The sequence below is a fragment of the Leptidea sinapis genome, chromosome 35 (assembly GCF_905404315.1).
Source record: "Leptidea sinapis chromosome 35, ilLepSina1.1, whole genome shotgun sequence".
Classification (NCBI taxonomy): Eukaryota; Metazoa; Arthropoda; class Insecta; order Lepidoptera; family Pieridae; genus Leptidea; species Leptidea sinapis.
The window spans coordinates 2,720,484-2,747,421 of NC_066299.1; the positions used below are offsets into that span (position 1 = coordinate 2,720,484).

The 26,938-nt window shown below is 36.7% G+C and overlaps 1 protein-coding gene across 3 annotated transcripts in view; it reads left to right on the forward strand.

The window, feature by feature from the left end:
- LOC126975310 (baculoviral IAP repeat-containing protein 7-B) overlaps positions 1–22,386 on the forward strand; it is a 37,421-nt gene extending 15,035 nt beyond the window's left edge. The window contains exons 4-12 of one of the 3 annotated variants that reach the window (XM_050823133.1): positions 802–1,003; positions 1,992–2,165; positions 5,747–5,812; positions 8,301–8,366; positions 13,079–13,181; positions 14,782–14,902; positions 16,311–16,542; positions 19,891–20,029; positions 21,531–22,386. In XM_050823133.1, the coding sequence (XP_050679090.1) occupies positions 802–1,003; positions 1,992–2,165; positions 5,747–5,812; positions 8,301–8,366; positions 13,079–13,181; positions 14,782–14,902; positions 16,311–16,542; positions 19,891–20,013 (1,087 nt within the window). In that variant the 3' untranslated portion in view covers positions 20,014–20,029; positions 21,531–22,386. The remainder of the gene's footprint in view (positions 1–801; positions 1,004–1,991; positions 2,166–5,746; positions 5,813–8,300; positions 8,367–13,078; positions 13,182–14,781; positions 14,903–16,310; positions 16,543–19,890; positions 20,030–21,530) is intronic. The other 2 variants (XM_050823134.1, XM_050823135.1) reach the window with 2 other exon arrangements.
- Positions 22,387–26,938: the final 4,552 nt, after the last annotated feature.

A 26,938-nucleotide genomic window follows, 5' to 3' on the forward strand; every position in this document is an offset into this window, starting at 1 on the left:
CTGGCTATAAAGGAATGGCTTCACAGTATACTAAATTAACGTCACACTGTACAGTGGTCGCAGTGCATATCGGAACATACCCTAAATAATGTATTGTTTCTTATTATCTTCCTGTCGCTTAAAGCGTACCACGCCATCTCAAACTGACATTAATTTGTATGTCATTTACTTTAAGATTTGGGCTACTTTAAGGCTTAAGTTCAACATCTTAAAGTCATAAGGAAACATCCAGATATCTCCATTCACCATGGCTCAAACTCATATCCCTGGATTCTTCCACATGTAATAGCTGTTATTTCTGACCTGGCCCCTTTTTAGAACACCCATCCATCCATAAATGCACAACAAGGTCGAACTTTTACAATATTTACAATTTACTAGTGGGAGACTCCTTTGCACAGGATGCCGGCTAGATTATGGATACCACAACGGCGCCTATTTCTACCGTGAAGCAGTAATATGTAAGCATTATTGTGTTACGGTCTGAAGGGCGCAGTAGCTATTGAAGTTACTGGGCAAATGAGACTTAATATCTTTTGTCTCAAGGTGACGAGCACAGTTGTAGTGCCACTTTTGGGTTTTTCAGGAATCCTGTGCGGCACTGCATTGTAATGGGCAGTGCGTATCAATCACAATCAGCTGAATGTGCTGCTCGTCTCGTCCCTTATTGTCATGAATCCTCAAGATTCAAACTGAAATGATACTACGAAAGCTTTTTGGGTTGTACACGTGTATGGTTCCTAAATTTTCTCCCAAAATACAATTACAAATTTTACAACTACATTACAATCTATTTTGCAGAAGTGCAGCTGATCATAATGAACAAGTAGTAGCTGCTGGTGCAATGCAAAACCTTGGGATGATTTATGGTTGCGCAAAGCATCCTTCAAAAGCCAAGCTTTCAGCAAGACTGTCCACATTCAATCAATGGCCTTTTGAACCATCTCAGGCTCCAGAATCCCTAGCTGAAGCTGGCTTCTTCTATACAGGCGTTGAAGATCAGGTGATTACTACTTACTATTTTAAATTCGACTCTATTTATACATTTTTTTATGACAATATAGTTAATTCTGCTAACCAGATAACCCTGAATATTTTATGTACTGTGCACATTTGGATTTCTTGAGTTTGGGACTATTTGGGGCTTTTCATAACACTCGCAAGATCCAGATTAAGTGGGTGTGACTCAATGAATATCTTGGCTGAAACACCTATTTAGAGATTGTGATTGCGTCCATTCCACATTCAAAGCTTCGTTATAGAGTCGTAAGAAGTTTTTTTTATTGAAAAGGAGGACAAATGAGCATCATCTGGTGTTAAGTGATCACGACCGCCCACATTCTCTTGCAACACCAGAGGAATCACAATAGCGTTTCTATCCTTTAAGGAAGAAGGTGTACGCGCTTTTTTTTAAGGTCTCCATCACCGCACAAGGAAGCTCATTCCACAGCTTCCTCCTCCTTGTGGCGTGTCGTGCGAAGGTGGAGTTCGGCAGCAGGAATCAGGTGAAACAGCTCTTCAGAACACTCTCCGTGATAAATGCGGTAGAAGACACACAATGAAGCAACGTCTCTACGCAACGCCAAGTGATCCAGCCGTTCACAGAGCAACCACGGGTCCCCGACAATTCAAGTCACGCGGTCAAATGGATCGAGCCGATACTGGGGTGTGCCGAATACTAGAGATAACAGCAATACTCCATATGTGGCCGGACCTGCGCTTTGTAGAGCGCTAGAATGTGGGTCTGCTTGATGTATTGCCGTGCTCTATTTATAACGCCCAGTTTCTTCGAAGCCAATTTGGCTTTGCCCTCCAGATGGTCACGGAATTAGCAATCGCTCGAGAGTTCCAGACCCAATATTCGGATACTAGGCGACGATTTAAGGGAAGTGTTGTCGAAGAGCGGTGATTCGACAAATGGTTTTTTTTTAGTGGTAAACGGGCAAAGTTGGCACCTAAATAAGTTTAAGACTTGGTGCTTTATGTTGCAGGTGCGATGTTTCTACTGCGATGGCGGGCTTGGCAAGTGGGAGTCCGGTGATATACCATGGATAGAGCACGCGCGCAAGTTCCCCCAATGTGGGTTCGTGCTGACGACGAAGGGGACCGAATTCGTCGAGACTGCCCTGGAGACCATTCCCGATAGTACCCCAGCTAATCGAAATGTGAGTAAAGACACAAGCTTCAAATTTTTTAGCCATTGTGTGAGATCTTTAAGTTGTCCTACTCCAGGCAAAAGCTACCTTAATTGAAATGGAAATCTTCTGACTTAGTGACAAACATCTAACAGTGTAGAGGTATTGGTATTAAAATCATTTATTGGAAAAACATTACATTTACATTTCGTGGCAAAGTAATTGTAAATTCCATACTTGTATTGAAAGTATCATTGGGAAAAAGCTAACCAGATAAAATGAACAATTTCGAAATAATTAAGCTAGGCATTTATTTTTAAAGCAAATCTTGTCACATTGTGATTGCAAGTACAGGGGTTAAGACTTAAGTGGTAGGGGTAGTGCATCAATTTAAGTCCTTTTGGCATTAAATTAAACAGGGTTCATTTTATCCCTATCTGCGACCTACTTAATACATACAAGATAGAAGACAAATTCCCTAGAGCGACCTGCATGGCTGGTGTATACGATATCTCCAGTATTATCATCTGCATGCATATTGGAGGCATCAGCAGCAGAAGACACAGTGTAGAAGATAGCAGACAGGCGTTCACGGTCTTTGAGTTCGAACAATATCCGTCAACAATGACCTACCATATATTGCGCCTAGTGAGGTAGCTGGTAGTCCACTTATCGGGGTATATATATATTTCACCGGGACATCACAGTTTCGCAACCAGTCGCGCCACCAATTTGGTTGCGCAATTAAACCACCAGCCGGGCTAAGATGCGCACCACGAGTAAATTATCTCTACGCATTTTCTCGTCTTATCTGGACATGTCTACTGAAGCTAACATGGTTGCTTATTTATTTCGTCTCGTTACGTCAAAAGTAGAGATAGAAGTAATTTTGGCATAACTGTGGTATTTTTCTCTACGACCACTAACATCACAACGTTTTTAAGTTTAAGTTTATAAGTAAAGAAAGGCCATATAATACTTAGGTGTATCCTCTATTATGGACTTTTAGGGCTCGAATCAATTATTGAAGTTTAGTGCCCGCTGAAGAATATGATCTCAATGTAGTCAAGCAGCTTGTTTATAAGTAAAGAAAGGCCATATAAAACTTGGTGCATCCTCTAATGGACTTTTAGGGCTCAAATCAATTATTGAAGTTTAGTGCCCACATTCCAGTCACTTTCAAGAAATAAATAATAGAACTGTTCCTTATTTGATTGAAGGGTATGATAGAAAATAATATCCTTCAATAAAAAAAGGCAATATGTAAGGTATTGTCTTTTTGAGAATGATGAAAGATGCTCAGCAAATTCAATGATTTTTAGACAAAGTACTTCATACAGTAAATATTATGAGTTCTCATTATTATAGGTTTTCAAAATAAAAGTAATTTAATTAGTAAACATTCCCTGAAATTACATAACATCAAATATATGCAAAACATTTCAGATTCTAAAGGCACATAAAATTGACTAGCTCTGAGGTTTGTTTTTTTCACCACCTTCTATTGAAACTGCAACAATATTTCATATCATGAGCCAATTAAAATAGTGTACTATTTGATGAAATGGTATACTACTATGGTGTATGTATAATGATCCACCGGCAATATTTATGTGGGAAACAAAACATGTTTGGGTTATTTTTTTTAATCACTAATAGGTAGCATATCTTCTTCAGAGGCAACTGATGGCTGGCCTTGAAATAAACGTTTCCCGGACATTGGTGTTAGCATTCTCATTGATCTATCTCCTGCTTGTTTCTTGGTTTTATTTTATTCCAAGAAAATACTGACAGAGCTATAGACTATTTTATAGACTATTTTATTCACGTGTTTGTGTTGATGTTCCACAACTGAAAAATAAAATTTATGCAGTTATTAAAAGAGAACTTAGTATTTGGATCGTTACACTCTGTGTCCAAAATGTATATATTTATTTAAAACCGACGTACCTGTGCATCTGCTTTGATGTTCACACGGACGAGTTAGAAAAGAAGGACTCCGTGTCACCTTACATAACAGTGAGGCACCAAAGCAAGCCGGTAAACGTGTAAATACATAGCCCCACGCATACACTTACACTAATACAAGCCGATCGGCCGCCATTATTGTGACAGATCAATTTGCGTCACAATAAAATATTTTAAAAATGCCGTGGTGCGTTGTGAAAAAGTGTAAAATCAATAATATTAAAGTATTTGTGGATATATGATTATTTAAGAGAGAAAAAATTGTGGTATACCCCGTAACCGTACACACACGAGCATAAAGGTGCTTCACTTACTAATATGACGGCACGGAGTCCTTCTTTTTTTACTAATCCCCGTGGATGTTCATAGTCACTTTCAATGAAATATTCGCTACATAACCTCGAATATTTTGTCGGCGCAAATTTCAAACGTCAAGCCGAAAGCCAGTTTTTAGCCAATGTTTTTTAATTTTTAAAAAGACACTCCACTACAATGAGGAACTGGATGTCGTTAAGGAGTAATTTCACTATAAATTCAAGAAAATGTTCCACTAACATAAAAACTGCTTTATTATGATAACAATAACAAGCCATAATTGACAGTTTCCGGACCCGAAGTAAAAGTACTCTGTGGTCAGAGTAAGTAAATTTCAGTAACAAATGTCATTATAATATTGTCATTAAAATAGAATGAACGAAATTGGTGTTGCAACGTAAGAATACCTGTTATTCTTCAATTATTCTTGTTAAACGGCAACATGGGTTTGTCTACGCGACAAGGCCAAGTCTTCGACGAGAATTTTGTCACTCGTAGTGTGCATGTTAGGATATACGAGAAATTACCCGATGTCGACAACTTTTGTCTCTCGCGTCGCGACATAATATGTCGCGTTGCACATCTTAGCCCGGCAGGTGAATAACTACATAGGGACTGTACTACGTAGGGATAGAGCTGTATATATTTGGTTGGTAGCGTCGACTTATTGCGCCACCGTGGTGTTCCGGTGAAAAATAGCCCTTTAATATACTCTTTGTAAACTCGATAGAAGTTTCGACGCCCCTCTATAGATTAGAGTTTATTAGGTTATGTAAGTATAGAGGGCCTCTATACTTACATAACCTAATAAGGTGTAACAGAAGATCCGCCAACAGATCGAGAATGGCAAAAGCTGCACTATCGGCGGTAAATCAACTGTTGTACCAAGATGTAGATTCTTTCCGTGATTTTGGAGATCTCGGATTTGCCACTTAAAGAACTGGAGGCATGGTTATATTTCCTGATAAGAACTTTGCAGTGCGGATTCTTTATGTCCAGCGACGCACCCCAGGTGCGATACGCCTGTTTTTTGTAGTTAGCTGCTGCTTTAACTCACGCGTCGAATTGGTTTTCGACACTATCTGTGCGAAATATAGCGTCGCTACTTCACACGCTGGTTTTCTATGCGAATGTAGTACTGACGCTTTCCAGTCTGGCATTTATTATTCATTGAAAAAACGCTCTTTAAGATATGATAATGGCTCTGCTATGAAAATCAACAGCAGAATATCTAAGCGATCGGACAGCTTCGAGTCTGGATTATAATTATTTCATAGAAATGACAAATGTATGTACGTTAAAATCTCATACCATTGGTTATATTTCAGAATTCGAGAGGGTGTAGATCGAATACATCTCGTAGAGGACAACAATTTCTTGTGGATGAAAACGTGGTAGGTAGTTTTATGGTAATCCTGTTGCTCGAGTACCTAGTACATGGCTCCTGTTAAGAACTTTGCTTGTTAAATTGAAAACTTCTTTAGCATCTTTGTGATTTGAAAGTCGATGAAACGAAAAAGCGCGACAGCAAAAAGAGAAAGACAAATAAGATTGGAAGCATTAAACAGTGATTCACTACCAGCCGATCATAGTTGTAGATTTGATTGTCATGTGTGACGCGAGTATACCTAAATATATTCTAACGTCATGCGCACGACGTATTACTACATAGACACCAGGAGAACAAAAATATGGTAGAGGTGATAGTAATGTCTTTCATAGCGGTTGAAATCATGTGTCAAGCAACATGTACTAGGACTACATATGCATTTTAGAGGTTCGTGCACAATGCAAGTTTCACTTCTGACATGTACCTATACTTTAGACGCACGCAAATTTTTTTCATGGTATTTGATGTTAATCTAGTATATTTCGGGTAGAAATGCTTTCTTAATAAATAAATAAGGTGAGCGACCCCTTCGACCAACGGTTAGTGATCTCATTGGATATGTTTCCTGGCACACATGCATGCATTGTTTGGGGCTTAAGTTAGGTTAGGTTAGTCAATGAAATTGCGTCAAATGTTCATTTTTATGAACGGACAATGGTTTACAATTAATAAGATGTGAAAGACGGACTACAGTTTGTAAATTTATGCATTACTATAATTAACTACTAATTAATAACACTAATCCACACAAATCTAGGAGATTTCGTTGTCGTTATCCCTTTTAAATGCAATTGCCTACGATGTCAGTCATATCGAACTGGGTGCTACGCTCATACACCTAAACACATTCTGTAGTATTCATCCATTAATATCATTCATTAACTATGGTCTTCTTGGGTATCACGTTAGATAAAAAGCGTCTGTGGGTTGCACATATTGCCCAACTAGCAGATTAACTTAGCTCTGCAGCATATGCCGTTAGAAAGAGAGAGTACACGAATGTTGCTACCGCTAGATCAGTGTACTTCAGTTATTTCAGCATCATGACGACGGTTTTTTGCTGTGGGGTCATGCTGCTGACTTTGATATAATGTTTGCTCTGCAAATGAGAGTTCGTGCTGTATATCAGCTTGAATATATAAAAGACAGTCACTTGAAGAAAATTTTTAAGAAAAACATGTCGCCCTTGAGGTTCATGTGTCACGCAGGGGTCACAGAAAATCAGCGTGCAACACACTTGTATTGAAACACATGCTGAGTGACTCCTTTTTAAACACCACACGTTTTTATATTTGTATATTTTAAGTTGCTTTATTTTGTTTGTGTGTGTGTTGAAATAAATGTTTTTTTCTTTTTTTCTTTCATCTTCTTTCTAATATTATTCGGTGCATATTTCGTTGTTGATTGGTGAAGTAATAAAAGGCATTTAATTTCTCAAAATTGATTCCTTTAGATTTCTTTTTGATGTCATTTCTAATAACTACTAGATACTACTACCGCTTCGGAAACAAATGGCGCTCTGAGAGAGAAGAAGCGGCGCAAGAAACACTCCCAGCATACTTTTTTTGCGCTCTTTTCAATAAAAATATACAATATTGTACAGTCATTTCTATCGCTATAAAATAATTACAATCTAGTCACAGGCTGTCCGATCATTTAGATATTCAGCAGTGGAGTAATAGGATTTACGACAGAGCCATTTTTTTATAAAACATTTAAATTTATTTATAGATAATGCCTGAACAGTGGCTGGGACTTTATTATAGATGTGTATACATTTACCCTTAAAGCTATTATGTATCTTATGAAGCCTACTAGAATTAGTTACAAGCAATCCCTTATTTCTAGTGCTATAATAATGAAAATCACTATTAAGAGCAAAAAGGTGACGATTTTTGTGAACGTATATTTAATTTTCATAAATGTACTGAGAATGAACAGTCATAATATTTATTTCTTTAAATTTTTCTTTGAGAGACTGTCTATAACCAAGCTAATATATAGCACGAACAGCTCTCTTTTGCAGAGCAAACACTATATCAATGTCAGCAGCATGACCCCATAGTAAAATACCGTACGTCATGATGCTGTGAAAATAACTGAAGTACACTAATCTAACGGTCGCAACATTCGTGTACTTTCTAATCTTTTTAACTGCATATGCCGCAGAGCTGAGTCTATCTGCTAGATGGGCAATATGTGGACCCCACTGAAGCTTTTTATCTAACGTGATACCCAAGAAGACCTTAGTGTCCACAAGTTCCAATTCCTGGTCATATAGTGATTTATAAGTACGTTGGTTTGTACCTCCGCTGTGTTTGGTGTAATGGACCGTAAACACTTTGTTTTTTACTGTTTAAGTGCAGATTATTCGTCTCAGACCAACGCACTATCTTTGAGAGTGCATTGTTTACCTCGTCTGGATTATAATTATTTCATAGAAATGACAAATGTATGTACGTTAAAATGTAATACCAATGGTTATATTTCAGAATTCGAGAGGGTCTAGATCGAATACATCTCGTGGAGGACATCAATATCATGTGGATGAAAACGTGGTAGGTAGTTTTATGGTAATCCTGTTGCTCGAGTACCTAGTACATGGCTCCTGTTAAGAACTTTGCTTGTTAAATTGAAAACTTCTTTAGCATCTTTGTGATTGGAAAGTTGATGAAACGAAAAAGCGCGACAGTAAAAAGAGAAAGACAAATGAGATTGGAAGCATTATACAGTGATTCACTACCACCCGATCATAGTTGTAGATTTGATTGTCATGTGTGACGCGAGTATACCTAAATATATTCTAACGTCATGCGCACGACGTATTACCTCATAGACACCAGGACAACATAAATATGGTAGAGGTGATAGTAATGTCTTTCATAGCGGTTGAAATCATGTGTCAAGCAACATGTACTAGGACTACATATGCATTTTAGAGGTTCATGCACAATGCAAGTTTCACTTCTGACATGTACCTATACTTTAGACGCACGCAATTTTTTTTCATGGTATTTGATGTTAATCTAGTATATTTCGGGTAGAAATGCTTTCTTAATAAATAAATAAGGTGAGCGACCCCTTCGACCAACGGTTAGTGATCCCATTGGATATGTTTCCTGGCACACATGCATGCATTGTTTGGGGCTTAGGTTATTTCTATGAAAAAGCGTCAAATGTTCATTTTTATGAACAGACAATGATTTACAATTAATTATAGGGATGTGAAAGACAGACTATAGTTTGTAAATCTATGCATTACTATAAGTAACTACTAATTAATAACACTAATCCACACAAATCTCCTACAATTGCATTTAAAAGGGATAACGACCCTTTCTGATGTCAGTCATATCGAACTGGGTGCTACGCTCATACACCAAATCACATTCTGTAGTATTCATCCATTAATATGATTCATTAACTACGGTCTTGGGTATCACGTTAGAAACAAAGCGTCTGTGGGTTGCACATATTGCCCAACTAGCAGATTGACTCAGCTCTGCAGCATATGCCGTTAGAAAGAGAGAGTACACGAATTTTGATACCGCTAGATTAGTGTACTTCAGTTATTTCAGCATCATGACGTACGGTTTTTTGCTGTGCAGCAAGACCAAGCTGCTGACTTTGATACAGGGTTTGTTCCGATATGCACTGCACAGTGCTATCACTGTAGAAAAATTCGTTCCCTTATAGACTGCTAGTATACTGCCGCAGTACCCTAGGGAAATATATGACGTCATAAATCGCCGCCATATTCTACTGTGAGCACTGGCGTTGTGGCGGTAAGGTACTCGCAGTACTATGATCAAGTGATCAGTCAAAACGACTCGAGTGCCTAACGTTTTATAAACAATACCTACAGTTTAATCCCAAATATTTTTAATTTGACAGTACTCCAACAACAGTTTTTTTTAATGAACTAGAAAACTTTAATACATTCATTTGAATGCTGCGTCAAAAAATGCGGCTGACAGTATACGGGATTGCGTTCCGTTTTAAATAGTACACAGTATAACTGGCTATAAAGGAACGGCTTCACAGTGTACTAAATTGACGTCACACTGTACAGTGGTCGCAGTGCATATCCATAATGTTTGCTCTGTAAAAGAGAGTTCGTGCTATATATCAGCTTGATTATATTATAGACAGTCACTTGAAGAAAAATTTTAAGAAATAAAATATGTTATGCCTATTAATAGGTGTCCCTTAAGGTTCATGAGTCACGCGGGGGTCACAGAAAATCATCGATGCAACACACTTGTGTTGAAACACATGCTGATTGGCTCCTTTTTAAACACCACACGTTTTTATATTTGTATATTTTAAGTTGCTTTATTTTCTTATTTGTGTGTGTGTTGAAATAAATGTTTTTTCTTTTTTTCTTTCTTCTTTCTAATATTATTCGTTGCATACTTCGTTGTTGATTGGTGAAGCAATAATGCTTCTTTTGGCGGAAAAATTGTGTGAGAAATATACTATTTCTAAGATGAACGCGTACACCGACACCCAAATTTGACACCCTGACCTCAGTGGGTCAATTAGAGTATCATTGACCGAAGCGAAGCTTAGGGGAGCTCCGACTGGGTGACTCCAATTGATTTCTGTATTAAATTGTTTCTCGGCCATTTCTGGACCGATTTAAAAAAAATTGAACTCATAGAAAGCTTTCGAAATTTTATAGGTTATTGTCGAGACAGAATTTCGAATTTCGACTTGATTCAATTATTGTAATTAAAAACAAACATGATTTACGAATTATTCTAAATTAGCACGCGCTATTTATATTTATTGAAAAATTGAGCCGATTCACAATAAGTTTTAATTGTTTTGTTTTTGTACACAGACTTAGTTTACCTCGCTTCGCTCAAATATACTCCGCAGCGAAGCGGTGCGACTGCGGCATCCTAGTACTTTCACTACCATAAGCCTCTTGTGACTCAAATGTCTACTTAACCACAAGCGATTGACGAGAATTAAATAGATTTCATAAGTTAAAAACTTATATACTATAACTTTCGTATAAGTTGTAAAATAAAAAAACCATTTCTTTCTTATGGTACAAATATAATTAACTGACATCAAAATAAACGCTAATAACTAAATTGTGCGGTTTAATAATATTTTCATTGGTTGTGTTTCTTACATATCTTAAATATTGTTGTTTCTACAAATGTAAAATAGAACGAGTAATATTTTTTAAAGGATTTTTCGTTTTACGAGGGGAGGTCAAAAAGTTCGCGGAATGACTGGGAAAAAAGATGAAATGATACATTATGTTATTTTTCCTTTTCAATATATTCCCCCTTAACACGAATACATTTTTGGGATCTGGCATATAACTTATTAATACCGTCGAAAAAATAGGTTTTGTCTTGGGCGTCAAAATACGCCGAAATCGCCGACTTGACTTCATCATCGTCTCTAAATTTTTTTCCACGCAGCTCTTTCTTCATCTTTGGGAATAAATAAAAATCGCTAGGGGCCAGGTCTGGACTGTAGGGTGGATGGCGTAGTTGTTCAAAACCGCATCGATGAATGGCAGCCGTCGCAACATGACTCGTGTGAACGGGCGCGTTGTCGTGCAAAAGGAGTACACCTTTTGTCAGTTTTCCTCTTCTTTTTTCTTTAATAGCTTCTTTTAATCGGTCCAATAGGGAAGCGTAGTACTCTCCCGTTATAGAAACACCACGTTCTTTATAATCGATCAAAAGAATACCTTCAGTATCCCAAAAAATAGTCGCCATGATCTTTCCGGCCGATTGCGACACTTTAAATTTTTTTGGGGGTGGTGTGCCTTTTTTGTGCCACTGCATCGACTCCTGCTTTGACTCAGGCTCATAGTGGTGAACCCAAGTTTCATCACCGGTTACAATTCGGGCCATAATTTCTTCCCTAACTTCTCCACAGCGGTCCAAATACTCGCGGGAACAGTTGACGCGCTCACGTTTTTGCAGCGGCGTGAGCATTCTCGGGACCCACCTTGAACACACTTTACTCATGCCAAGATGTTGATGAAGAATATTTAAAATTGTGGTTTCTGATACTCCAACTGATGCTGCAAGTTGTTTCTTCTTCAACCTTCCGTCTTCCAATACAAGTTTTTCAACTTTTTCAATGATTTCCGGCGTAGTGGCCTCAATGGGCCGTCCAGGTCGAGGATCATCTTCAATTGACTCCCTTCCTTGCTTGAAAAGGCCGTGCCATTTGTAAATCATGGTTTTACCAGGAGCAGAGTCTCCGTAAACAGCTAACATCTCTTGCAAAATAGTTTGAGGCGTTTTTCCTTGTTTGGTGAGGAACTTTACGACGGCGCGATGTTCAATTTTCTCCATAGTGGCTAGTTTGTTCCCGATTTACTTGTTCACTCGTTTGTAACTCGAAAGCTAATGACCCAATTAGGCTAGAAATTGGCATATATAGTAATTATGAGTTACTCAAGTAGCGGCTACCTGGAGGAGCGACCTCACCCCCGCCAACCCCGCCATTCCGCGAACTTTTTGACCGCCCCTCGTATGTCGTCAAAGAAATTTAACTTCTTGCGTGCATATATAAGTACACACTCTTTTTTTATCCATGCATATGATTTTGACTATAAAGCCGCGTCCGCTGGTCCGTGTTTTCGTGTTTGTTAAGACAAAAATATGTCTTATAACAGATAAGGGGCGTGGCTTAACAGTTTTGTTAAATAAAACATGTTAACCTGCGGGGCTTGGAAATTAACGCATAATCTGTTAGCCTTCATTGAATGCAGACATATCATTCGTAGCTAGCGATAATTCTATTTGATTTGTTTGTGATGGAGTAAAGAAAAACCCTTTGTTTTTTATACAGCTAATAACAGAAACACCTGTTCATTGGTATTTTATATTGGTAGCAAAGAGACATTCCAAATTGCATCACATCATTTCTATACATCCTTTTTTCTTACATCCGATGAGATATTATATGATAACAACTCTTGAAAATCACATTCCGAACAACGAAAAAAGTTGTTCATACCGAAGCTATCATCAATTTTTAATTCCTTTTGGTTCCTTTTAATTGGAACTCAATTTTGTAATGAATAATGACAGCCGGAGGTCGTGGGTTCGAGTCCCGCATCGTTCATAAAGTTTTGTTTTTCAAATTTTATTTTTGTATGTTTATGTAATCTTAGAAGTGAGGGTTATCACTTTAAAAACATAACATATTGTTTAAAAACGGTTTTGGTAAAAAAATTGTTTCTCGAAACTTGGCTTAATTTGTATGATGTTTGTTTTTTTTTCAGGTGGATACATGTATGGAGGGTGCCCATGCATTAGCTGCTCTCAGAGCGGGACTTGACGCAGCTCGAGTCAGACGGGCAATTGTCAAAAGACTTCAAAGTACTGGTACAGTCTGATTATTGCTAGCATCCGCCGTAAACTGTCTCTGATTTTTGAACATTCATTCTCATTTGGAACATTCGTCGACCAAATTGTGGAACGTTTTGACATAAGGAAAGGTCCGAAGCACCAGCAATCGACCAGCATGTATGAAAAGAGTAATGAATGTAGAGGAAGCGTGTGAGGTTTGTAAGGATAGAAGCAAGTGGCGTTCTATTGTATCTGCCTACCCCGACGAGAACAAGGCATGATTCGGTTTAAGTTTTAGAAAAGTACTAATTCTATTTAATTATTTAAAAAAAGAATATTGTTACCGATTAAAATTCGGAGATTTTTGACTCCAAAGTTTATTTTTGGGAAGCAACTTCCAAAAATTTTATTAGATATTTCAAATTATATATAAATATTCTATTCTGTTAAAAATTATCATTAAATCCTTCTTTGTGCACTGTATTTTCTTGCGTCGTAATATTTTCATTGCGTTATGTTGTAATCGACTCCCTAAGAAACCAATTTTTGTTGATATTGAGGTATGACCGCGCCTTAATATACTTAGTCCAATCTAATTCTGTATGGAGTCGCCAAAGGCTCGTAAAAACGATTCATTTCGATTTCCGGCAAACCTACAAGTCTTATGGAAAAAAGTTATAAAAAGATCTACAACTTTTGTTTTTACACTCTTCTCACATAACCTCAAAATTTATGTACAAAAATTCAAATAACCAAGTTATTAGTTTTTTATTTTTTTCTTTTACAAAGAAATAGTTTCTTTTCCTCCTGGGAGGCTCATTTGCATAGGATGCCAGCTAGATTATAGTTAGGTTGGTTCTGCTGTGAAGCAGCAATATGTAATATTACTGTGTTTCGGTCTGAAGGGCGCCGTAGCTAGTGAAATTACTGGGCAATTGAGACTTAACATCTTTTGTCTTAAGGTGACGAGCGCAGTTGTAATGCCGCTTAGAATTTCGGGTATTTCAAGAATCCTGAGCGGCATTGCATTGTAATGGGCAGGGCGTATAAATTACCATCAGCTGAACTTCCGGCTCGCCTCGGCCCTTATTGTCATAAAATTAAATTCTACGATATTTGGTGAAAAGTTATATAATCAAAAGATGTATTTATAAATGTAAAAAAGATAATAAAACACTTACCCCCTTATTCATAATGGTCCGCTAACTTAAAACAGCCGCTAAGGAGTGTTTTTTCTCATTCTGACTTAGGTCAATAGAAGAAGACAGAGTGAGAATTAGCAATGCTTTAAGTTAGCAGACTATTACTACCATATTTATGTTCTCCTGGTTTCTATATAGTAATACGAGGTGACATACTTCAACTATGATAACCTGGTACCAAAACACTGTAGAATGCTTCCTATCTCATTTTCTGCCATGTTAAATAAATCTTATGAATTTATATCTCTGTCTCTTTTGACTGTCGCGCCTTTTCGTTTCATCGACTTTCAAATCACAATGATGCTATAGAACAAGCTGATTGTTTCAAAATATCTAAATAAAAATTATAAATACGTTGTAATAATGGCGAAGTCTTGCCAAGGTTACTTTTTGAAATAGCTGTGTAGAAAATTTGCAATTTTTTTTTGTTACAGGAGTACCATTTTTAAGTTCAGAATCTCTAATTGATACTGTCTTAAATGACCAATTGAATGAAGAAGACTGGAGCATCCCAGCACACGAGAATATGTACTTGGATAGATTGTTTGAGGCATGGTAAGTCTAATAAAGATATCTATAATTCAAAGGGGGAATATACAGTGATTTTATTAACATCGAATAAACATTTTAATACGCATTAGGGTCTGAACAAACACTCTATTTATTAGAAAAACATGATGTGGGTTGCACTGAGGGCTAAAAACAATACAATACAAATAATACAATACAATACAAATGGTATTTACAATATGGTTAATTTATGGTTAAATCTTGTAATAATATCCTGTAAAAATTCGAAGATTCTGTATGTATTTTTTGCATTGTAACAATTCTAAAATATAATAGATTATATTATTTCTAAATAAACCAATCTACTATTTCTTCAGTTTTCTGTTTGTATGTACTACTGTAAATCTGAAGCGGCAAGACATATCTCGCCGCTTTTTTTAAAAAAAAAAACATCATCCATAGATAATTGATGATCCATTGATGATGGTTTTAATAAAACGCAATATGTTATTGTCACTCCCTGAGGTAAAATATATTTCTAATATTTAAGGTAATTTAACCGAAAAAAAAAGTTAAACTACAGTTGGGAGATAGGAACTAGTATTAGTTATTTTAGTTTCAATTTGTTTGTTGATTAGAATTACGCACGAAGCGTATACAAAATGATATATTCTAAATTTAAAAAAAATCTTAAATTATAATTTATAAAATCAGGCCGTTAAGTTGTAAGGAATGAAGTCAATCGACAATGTACCGTTTAATTATAAATATCCGGACGACCGAGCCTTGCTCGGATTTTTAAGAGTGTACAAAACTTGAACAAAAAAAAACTAATAGGACATCTGGATTCGAAACGGGGTCTTCTGCTTTCCGGATCACCCAATATCCCATCTGAGCTATTACAGTCTTATATATAGTGGCGAAATTTATCTTTGTATTCTAATGTTATTGTAGCTGTTTCTCATTAAAACACGGATAAAACTACATTTTTTTTAATTAAAACCTAGCTACATCGTTTATCGCCCCGAAATCCCCTGTATACTAAATTTTATGAAAATCGTTGGAGCCGTTTCCGAGATTCATATATTATATGAATAAGATTGCTCGTTTAAAGATATAAGATATCACTAGTGAAATTGCAACATCACAGCTTTAAAAATATACCTACGACATATACTTTTTTTTTAATTGGAGGACAAACGAGCGTACGGGTCACCTGTTGTTAAGTGAGCACCGCCGTCCACAATCTCTTGCAACACCAGAGGAATCACAGGAGCGTTGACGGCCTTTAAGGAAGGTGTACGCGCTTTTTTTGAAGGTACCCATGTCGTATCGTCTTGGAAACACCGCGCAAGGAAGTTCATCCCACAGCTTTGTAGGACGTGGAATTATTAGATTTTAATTCCAATTCTTACACTAACAGTTTTTCACAAGGAAACCCGAACTGTTTTAGCTCAAGCAATCCTTCCCCTTTGTCATTGTCCAGCGAACCTCGCCCGGGTCAAAGCATTCAAGTTTATAACGCTGCAGCAAATGATAAAAAGGTGGTCCAGAAACCGAAGAATTCCAACAAAGAGATCGAGAAGAGAGAAGTGGTTATAGCAGATAAGCAAGGAGTGAGCTTAGAGGAAGAGAACAGACAGTTGAAGGAGGCTCGGCTTTGTAAAGTTTGCATGGACAACGAGGTAACTATTGCTTGTATAATTTCTTTTATCTACACCCATTCTTTAAATCTTCTATTAAAGATTCTAAACCAGTTAGCTTATTGCCAACATTAAAACATCCAATGTCCTAATAACCATTACATCATCCAAACGAGTGATGTAATGTTGTACTGAACAACACTCCCTTGTTTTTTTTTTCAATCCCTTCATGCGCAAAGAGTTTCAACAGACAGCCACATTCATACATATTGCTCGATGCGTGGTATCCGTATGAATTTCAAAAAAAGAACATTTTCGTTAACGCGCGTTCCACACTACCAGAACGTCGCGCGCCGTAAAAAAAAAGTAGGTTTTTCGAATCCCCGCCATTTTCCTTCGATAATATTTTATTCTTTTGTTTACGAAAATGAGCGATTTAAGTTATGACAGCACATCGCCAGATATTTTAAGCGCTGCAATGATACTTAGTTTATTTGTATATTATCAGTAATGGATGATAAATTCAAATTCAAATATTTTTATTCAAAATAGGATGTGAAATCACTTATTGAAAGTCAAAAAAAAACTACCACCCATTCCAAAGTGAATGCCTCAGGCCTGAGAAGAATGGGCGCAACAAACTCAGCGGGCTTTTTTTTTCATCAAAAATATGTTTTACAATTAAAGTAACATTTACAAAGTAACATTGTACAATTAAACTTATGATTTAATAGCCTGAGGGCGGTCGCTCAATTCCCAATCTATGGTATCATTAAGAAAGTCATTTATGTTATAGTAACCTTTACCACACAAACGTTTTTTAACAATTCTTTTGAATAACGTAACACCTTTGTTTTGAACATTTTCTGGGATCTTGTTGTAAAAGCATATACATCGCCCCACAAAAGACTTACTAACTCGACTAAGCCGAGTAGTAGGCATCATCAGTTTATGTCTGTTCCTGGTGTTAACATTATGGTTATGACAGTTTCTGGCAAATTCACTTATGTGCCTATGAACATACATTACATTATCAAGAATATATTGAGAAGCAACAGTCAAGATGTTAATTTCTTTGAATTTTGCTCTCAATGATTCTCTAGGACCTAGGTTATAAATAGCGCGAATAGCCCTCTTCTGCAGCACAAATATTGTATTAATATCAGCAGCGTTGCCCCATAGCAATATACCATAGGACATAATACTATGGAAATAACTAAAGTATACTAGTCGCGCCGTATGTATGTCAGTTAATTGTCTAATTTTTTTAACCGCGTATGGTGCAGAACTAAGTCTGTTCGCCAATCCTTCAATATGGGGGCCCCATTGTAATTTGGAATCTAGAGTTATGCCAAGAAATATAGCAGATTCCACCGGTTCTATCACCTCTCCGTTTAACAAAACATTTTTGACATTTGGTACGGTAAATTTAATGAATTTAGTTTTCTTGCTATTTAACAATAGGTTATTAGCGCTAAACCAGTACACGATGTCAGATAAAATATCGTTCACTTCGTCATACATAGCTTGGTTTCTTTTCACTTTGAAAATCAGTGAAGTGTCGTCCGCAAACAATACTACCTTATGTTTTTTCTCTATAAAATTAGGAAGATCATTTATATAGATAAGGAAGAGGAACGGTCCAAGAATAGACCCTTGTGGTAACCCCATACTGGGAGGAGTCCCAGGAGATCTCCTGCCATCACGTCGACCCTCTGAATTCTATTGTTTAGATATGAAGTCAGAAGATCGAGCGAAGTTCCTTTTATGCCATAGTGGTATAGCTTCCTGACCAGCGTTGAATGTTGAACACAATCAAAAGCCTTAGATAAATCACAGAAGATGCCAAGTGCATTCTGCGATTCCTCCCAGGCATCAAAAATATTCTTGATCAGCTCAACACCTGCATCCGTTGTTGAACGTCCCCTAAAGCCAAATTGTTTCAAATGAAGTAACTTATGAGAGTTAAAGTAAGTAAGCATATGGCTTAAAATTATTTTTTCAAAAATTTTACTAAGGGTCGGCAAAACCGACACAGGACGATAGTTGTTCGGGTCAGAAGAGCATCCCGACTTAAATATTGGTGTAATTTTACTATGTTTCAGAAGGTCAGGAAACACGCCACGATTAATACAATTATTAAATACATGATATGGTGCTATGACATCAATTATTGAACTTATTATTTTAACGAGATATTAGGTTACTACTAGGACTGGCTGTTTTAATGTTAGCAGTAAGCTGCATAAATAACTATTATCTACACCCATGCTTTAAATTTTCTATTAAAGTTTCTAAAACAGTTAGCTTATTGCCATTATATCATCCGTTTTCATAATAACACTCCTTTAGATGATATTATGGTTACTAGGACTGGCTATTTTAATGCTAGCAGTAAGCTGTTTCAGAATATTTTATAGAGGATTAATAGTATGGGTAGACAAAGTCTTGTATGCAACTGTTTATAATTAGATATTAAAACACTCATGTCATACTATTATCAGTAAACCCACATTCGTCTTTGAATACCCCCTATTACACAACAGTTGCATAAATAACGATAATTGCGATAGTTACATATATGGCGATAGCTCAGGGACAGTAACTATAAAGAAAATTTAACTATATAAATAGTCTGTTTATATGGTCACCAGATTTAAAGGTATCACCGCCGCCCGCGATGATACTCACTGTCATCGACCCACGCTTACGACATTCCTTTGAAGGTACCCATGTGGTATCGTCCCGGAAACAACGCACAAGAAAGCTCATCCACAGTTTTGTCGTACGTGGAAGAAAGTTCCTTTAAAAACGCACTGTGGAGAAACGTCACACATCCAGATGGTGGTGATGGTATCCTTATTTGTGGCGTGTCGTGCAAAGGTGGAATTGGGCGGCAGGAATCAGCTAGTGTTGCGTATTCTAAAACACAGTATTGTACTCATAGAGTATGCTAAAATACTCTTTTTACACAATGTTTACTATAATAGTGTCAGTCATGCAAACCCATTATCATAACCAAAAAACGACTATTTACTGTGAATATTCACATTCAAGTCACATACGGACGTTTCTGTACGCAGCCAGCGTACAGAAACTGCTCATGTCATTATGTGAATGTCCTGTCACAAGTTGTTTTGAGGGTACGTTAATTTTGGCAAAGTACAAAAAATACCTTTTTAAAAATTTAAAATCCATGTTACTCTTTTTTGGAAGACCGTACTCTTTATTTACCTCATTTGAAATGCGATATACGATATTTCTTCTAATGAAAGTTGGCAAACCTAGCATTAGGTGAAACAGCTCGATACGACAGAAGACACAATGAAGCGACGTCTCTACACAACGTCAGGATTTATTATGAAGAGTTTTCACTGTATTTGATGTTAGGTGAGCATGGTCTTCCTGCCTTGTGGACACTTGGTTTCCTGTGCGGTGTGCAGCGTCGCTCTCGTGGCGTGCCCGCTGTGTCGTGCCGCGGTCAAGGCACGCGTGCGGGCATACTTCGCGTAAGACGTACGGACACAAGGTATTAAAATTTTTAGATATACTTACACACCACTAAACGAATTCTGTACCTGTTCCTTCTTTTTCTATTCTATAGTGGTCTGTTAGTAAAACTTCAATTTTTGTGGACTATAAGCAGCGCAAGCGATCAGCGATACAACACGATGCGTCCGTCCTCCGTGGTCGATCTCTTGAATGCCCCCACGATTTTACTTGAAACCGGTCAATTAAACCACCTATTATTTATTCCGTGCATCGCCCACGTCCACTCGATTCCAATGCTTTATATTTCGATATAACTTTACAATATTTTTTTGCAATTTATGATTGTCCTGCACAAATTCTTTCGAATTTTGGACACATAATGCGAAGGGGTAGTGAGAGCCTGGAGAAATTGATCGTAGTTGGGAACACAAATGGCAAGCGAGCCCGAGGCCGATCTCCTACCAGATGGACCGACCAAATAAAAGACTCCAGGTCCCCAAAGTTTAAGCTCCGTCGTCAGGGCCGCGATGGAGAGAAGCCGATGGAAACAAATAGTTCACTCCAAGTGTGGACAACTTTTATATTACCATGATCCTCGGTGCGAGGGAACGACTAGAGAGAGAGAGAGACACACTACTAAAGTCCTGGCGCTAAGCAGGAAGAATTTCGTATGTTGACACGTTATTATCTGTCTCTGTCACTCCCGCGTAATTAAATATAATGCGTCTCGCTCGCACAGATGCAATGGCTGCCGTCCTCACAGATTGTAAATCTTTTAAAGCGAGCAGGACGCATTATATTGACGGAGACAGGTAATAAAGGTTATCGTACGAAATTTTTCCTGATTGGCGACCGGACTTTAGTATAAGTAATATAGCATCAAAATTTTTATGTGAATGACGTAATAAGCAGATGACAACAATAACAATATGCACTAGGCCTTACAAAGTTTCAAAGTACCCTAGCGGTAGTAGATTAAAGGTACAATCTGGATCACATCGCATCGCAATTGTTATTAAGATATTTTGAAAAATTATAAAAGTTAATGAATACCAAGGGACTGGCAATTAATTTCTCTCCACTTAATTTAAGTAAATTTCAACTTTTATGAAATGGTTGTAAATTTATTTGTGACATTTTGACCTGAATAATTAGATGAGTTTTTTTTTTATGACAATAAGGGACGAGACGAGCAAGACGTTCAGCTGATGGTAATTGATACGCCATGACCAACGCAGTGAAGAGCCGCTCAGGATTCTTTAAAAACCCAAAAATTCAAAGTGGCACTATAATTGCGCTCGTCACCTTGAGACATCAGATGCTAAGTCTCATTTGCCCGGTAATTTCTCTAGGGACGGCGTCCTTCAGATCGAAACACAATAATGCTCATACATTACTGCTTCCCGGCAGAAATGGCGCCGGTGAGGTACCCATAAAAACTGTTACTCGTGAGATTACCTTAAGTAATTATCATTTTATAACTTTAATATAGGATTACATTGTGTTTTGTTTATTAATTGTAAAATTAATTGTTACAGACTGGAACAAAATCTTCATTCTCAGAGCGTATTGAACACAGTAAAATTCAGACAGTATGTAGACCATAATGTTTTCAAATTGTAAAAAATAAGAAACGTAATACCAAGTTGATATTTGTAGTGTGTCAATGTCCATCTATTGCATCGTATTTGTACTTGCTGCTAGGATTACACATGATTTTAACCGCTACGAATGACATTACTATCACCGCTATCATATTTATGTTCTCCTCCTTACGTTAGAACTTAATCAATATTAAGGTAAGAAACTCTTCTTCAACTATGATCGCCTGGTACCAAAATCATTTTCTCCCACGAAATCTTACAAATGAATGTGTCAGTCTCTTTTTAATGTCTCGCTTTTTTTCATCGACTTTCAAATCAAATCGATGTTAAAGAAGTTTTCACTTCAATATATAAAAATGAAACAGCCGAATAGTAGTAACTTATATTTAAATTACTTTAAGCAAAATAACGGAGGTGTATCTAATAATGTATTAGTACTTAAATTTATACCTACTATACCTATACAGTTCCTTGAATGTTACCACTGAAATAAATCGAGATAAAAAGGCCAAGTGGGCGTGGCAAACGCTATCAATATAATATTCATACCGTACGTTACGTACACTAGTTATGCAAGTAGAATCATACGTTATGTACAAAAATATAAGTAAAATTAGGTAAAATACCATCTTACTCAGTTGCATCCTTTAAAATCATAAACCAAGTATGGAAGGAAATATTAAAGAAAAATGGATAGATGCCACAGACAGAACAGAAAGTACTTTTATTATTATTTTATTTAAAATCGTTCTTTTTTTCGTCGATCCATCGCATGGGAGACCTTCCTCGCCCAATGACCTCCCTCTCGCGCCGGGAGACGTGTCCGAAGTACTTTAGAATACGACTCTGTAGTACTAACTCTTAACATCGAATGCTTTGTTTTATGCTAAGTTCTTGGAGAATGGAGACGTCGGTGCGAACGTTACTGGGATACCGTAAATATTTTTTGTTTTTAAGAGATATTGATTGAGCCCCCAAAAATTTGAGTTTCACTATAAATCATAGGTAAAAATACTAAATTATGCAATATTATCGCTTTAGTTATTTAGATGTTGAAATAATTTAATAATATTTGTACTAATTTTATAATATTTGTACTAAGTTTTACTATGTTGATGTTAAGCTAGTAACTAATTATTAAATGTTCTATGTATGTAATATAGCATTTAGATTATTCGTGTTTTAGCTTAAGGTTGATGTTCTAAAATTAATAATAAATTTACTCTTCCGATAAAAGGATAATCTGTTTGATATAACTTGTTATATAACTTTATAATTGTATGTACCCGACCAAATATTATTTGGTCCGTTGTTTTGTTTGTAAATGTTTCGTTCTCGTGATATCTGAACCACGCCGTTTATTTTGAACCACAGACTAATGGACGTCCAAGATAAAACAAATTTAATGAACTTTCTTTATATTAATACGTATTCGACAACTTAAAAAAAAGTATCAGGATTATTCATTAGTGTCTCAGCTTTATATTGATGTGCTTTTTATAATGTTTAAGAGTAATAGAATAAAAAAATATGCAGTTTAAAGAGTGGAAATCGTGTGACCTTGGCAGGTCGGTTATAAAGCACAACCTCGACGCTTCGCGTTCGGGAGTATCGGGACACCATAAACGTCATAAACATTAAAAAAAAATCAGTTTATTTTCCGCAAATATATTTGAACACCTTGTGTGGTTCTATGTTGATGGTGTTCCGATATATTTGATGCTTCTATCTATTTTGTCACTTTTGGTGAATCGATGTAAATGGTAACGATGGGTGTTGCCATGTTTATGAATACAATAGGTGACGCTATCATTTTGACTCTGACTGTACATAGATGCTTCAATATTTGGGTTGCCTTACTAAATAGTCTTATACAAATTAGCTTTAACGTAAAACCGAGAAAAACTCATTCTTACGAAACCCTTACCTATAAGCTGAAAGAATTAACATGACACCTCGCTCGATCTTGGCAATCGACTTCGAGGGCAGTAGGGATAGCAGAGTTGGGTTAGTCGTTTAAATTCTTAGATTAAGGATTGGTTTCTGCTGCGCGCCACCTAGATACGGCACTCCCTATAAGCAGATTTTTTATTATGGCAACTATTAGATGCTTGTGTGCGTAGCAACTTGACACTCAATGGCATCTTTAAAATTCTGTAACATACACTTCGTGTTATTTTACATTGAAATGCTTACTGATGAAGTGTGTCACTATCTTTCTTATTTCTTGTAGTATTATTTTTACAAAAGTTTTACTACGCAACCTGGCATTTGAGTTTCAGTTATTAGCAAAGTTTAACAGAACATGTGGCACGTCAAGGTTACATTGTTCGATACTGGCTCGAGTACGCCACCTTGGGCGTAGCATTAGTTGCCGCACTTTGCACTACGCCTGCGCGGTATCTACTTGGAGCGCAGCAGAGACCAATCCTTAATCTAATTTAAAATTGTCCAAAAAAAAATATGAAATTCGTGTAACGTAATTTATGGATGGTCCTAAGGAGAAAAGTGTGCTTACATTGACTGTATAAAAGCATAAAAAGACGTGCATGTGTAAAGAACGACATAATATTATTTGTATTTCTTGTTGATTTAATCCTTAACTGATTTTGACTGTCAACTTTAATCATATTATGTATTGGAATTGCGTTGTAGGTATAATAATTGTACTAGGTCATAAAATTGTCATTTGTCAAGTAAATATGGCGATCGACATGTCTTTGATGTTGTCTGTCATAAATGTTAATGTCAAGTATCATTAGTATAGTAGTCGTTAGTTCGTCTAGATCAGTCCGTCTCAAGTGCACAATACCTACAATACACGTTAAAGTCAGTGTCAACTATCTTACAAATAGACTCCAAAAGCTGCCTTCAATCAATCCTCTCAAACCCATTCCGTTCAAAAAGTAGGATTCCAATAGGCCGTAAAAACTTCCAAGCTATAATCATGTCGAAACTGAGTTAAGAACACAAAAGTGGTCACGTGATTCATATTAACGGACTGACAAAATATGGCAGCCCTACTGTCGTACTCTTTAAATGACATCATGACTTAGTAGCCCAACCCACATGTATGGAATACATTAATATTTATTAAACTTTAAACACGAATTCCATAAAATGTGATGTTTGTGGCTTGGAACGTTTTTTAGGAACTACGTCCAATTATAAAAAAGATAAGAGAAAATTAGAAGGAGTGCTATGATCTTAACATCATAGTTTTAGTACGAATACCAGGTCATTGGTAATGAAAATGCATGATGCTTGTGCCAGGTCAGCTACTTGTACAGGTACAATCCCTACAATATTCTCAAATCTTCTCTCGAGTAGGAGCCAGAGGTTCTATCTATGTTTTGCAAGATAAATATAAATATGTAGAATAGAGATAGAATCTTAGACAGAAATCTAGACGTATAAATTATCTAAGGGCTGAATGTTGTTAAAGCTTGTTCATTTACTAGTTGCTTCCAAATATTATGTCAATAATATATTTTTAGTTATACTAAGTTAAATAATTATTTATATCTGCTCTGTGCGTTAAGAGTTGGTAAAAAATCAAGATACAAACGGCTCACGTATGGATTAAAAACCGACAGTCAATTGTCTGGCTCACGGACGAATAAAAAAAGAAGGACTCTGCGCCGTGATATTAGCAAGTGAAGCACCTTTATGCTAGTGTGTGTGCGGTTACGGAGGATACCAGTTACACAATTTTTTTCCTTAACTAATCATATATGACCACAAATACTTTTATAGTATTGTTTTTACACTTTTTCACAACGCATGACGGCATTTTTAAAATATTTTATTGCGACGCAAACTGGTCTCTCACAGACGATGGTAAATCTCATAATTACTGTAAGTGTGTGCGGGGGGCTATGTATTTACACGTTTACCGGCTTGTTTTGGTGCTTCACTGTTATGTAAGGTGACACGGAGTCCTTCTTTTTTTACTCGTCCGTGTGTCTGGCTATGTTCTGGTGTATCAAGCCCTAGTATCTACCAAAAGTAAGAAAGAAGGCTTGGCAGTAGGCCTGGATAAAAGATCGATTATGGAAGCTTTCACAAAGCTTCGATGAAAATCTTGTAGCGATTTGCCATATACATAATCTGTGTTATTAATAATCTCGGAATGAAGTAATTCCAAGTTTAAAACTTATTGTCTCTGTCTTACTTTACACTGCGTTTAATTAATAAGACTGAATATGTATATTATTGAGCCGTTTTGGGTGTATTCCAGTATTTCCTCAGTGTGGATGGTCACAATTATAGTGGTGCTTATTTTACTAAATCATCCCACTAACTAGCGCAAGTCCGGTCACATTAAGGAGTCCTGTTCTCATTCTTTATAGTCAAACTAATACTTGGTGATCGCTGTTCCAAAACTAATCTTTTATCAACTCTCGACGATCAGACCTTAGGCTGTGTGTGTGTGTAATATTCGATAAAATAAGATGACTTACCAATATACTATTATCGTGATTAATTTGGTTGTTTTATTTATTTTAGATACCCACGTAGTATTTAATGATGATTGCGAAACTGACTATTATTTAGCAGTGCGCAGGGCACAACTCGACGGACAGATTAATACACAATTATCAGATGTTAAAAATTGTGGGTACCGTCCACAAAAATGGTACCTTTTATATACTGATTTTCATTATTGTATCACTAGAAATATGAAATATCATATAACTACGCACTTCGACACATATAGCATCGCCTAGTATCGGAATACTGGGCCTGGAAATCTTGAGCCAATTTCGCGGTCGGAATATTGCCTTTGGATGGATGGCAAAGATTCGAAGAAGCTGGGCGTCATAAAAAGAGCACGACAATACTTCAAGCCGGCCCACATTCTAGACTCTACAAAGCGCAGGTCCGGCCACACAGGGTATTGCTGTCATCTCTTGGCGCATCCCAGTATCGGCGTACAACTCGGAGCTGCTCGAATTATTGCGGATTCTTTATTACTTTTTATGAAATATTTGATATGACTTTAATACGATTCATATACCTATTGGATGCAACACCTTACAAACTAATTGGTTTTGTATATTACAGCCATTGTGAAATACTCTATTTGATTGAAAAAAGGGGCCGTTGAATTTCTTATATTACGTTCTTCTCATGCACTCTACTATTTTCAAATATATCGTAGATCCAGTAATTCAAATTACTTATTTTTTTTTTTTATTTATTATTGAATTTTTATTTACTTATATATTTTAATGACTATTCAAAAGCGCTTAGTTTAAGCCTAATTGAATAAAGTTTTCAGTATTTCAATAGAATATAATTCAGTGCTTTGTGAACGGCTGTATCATTTGGCGTCGCGT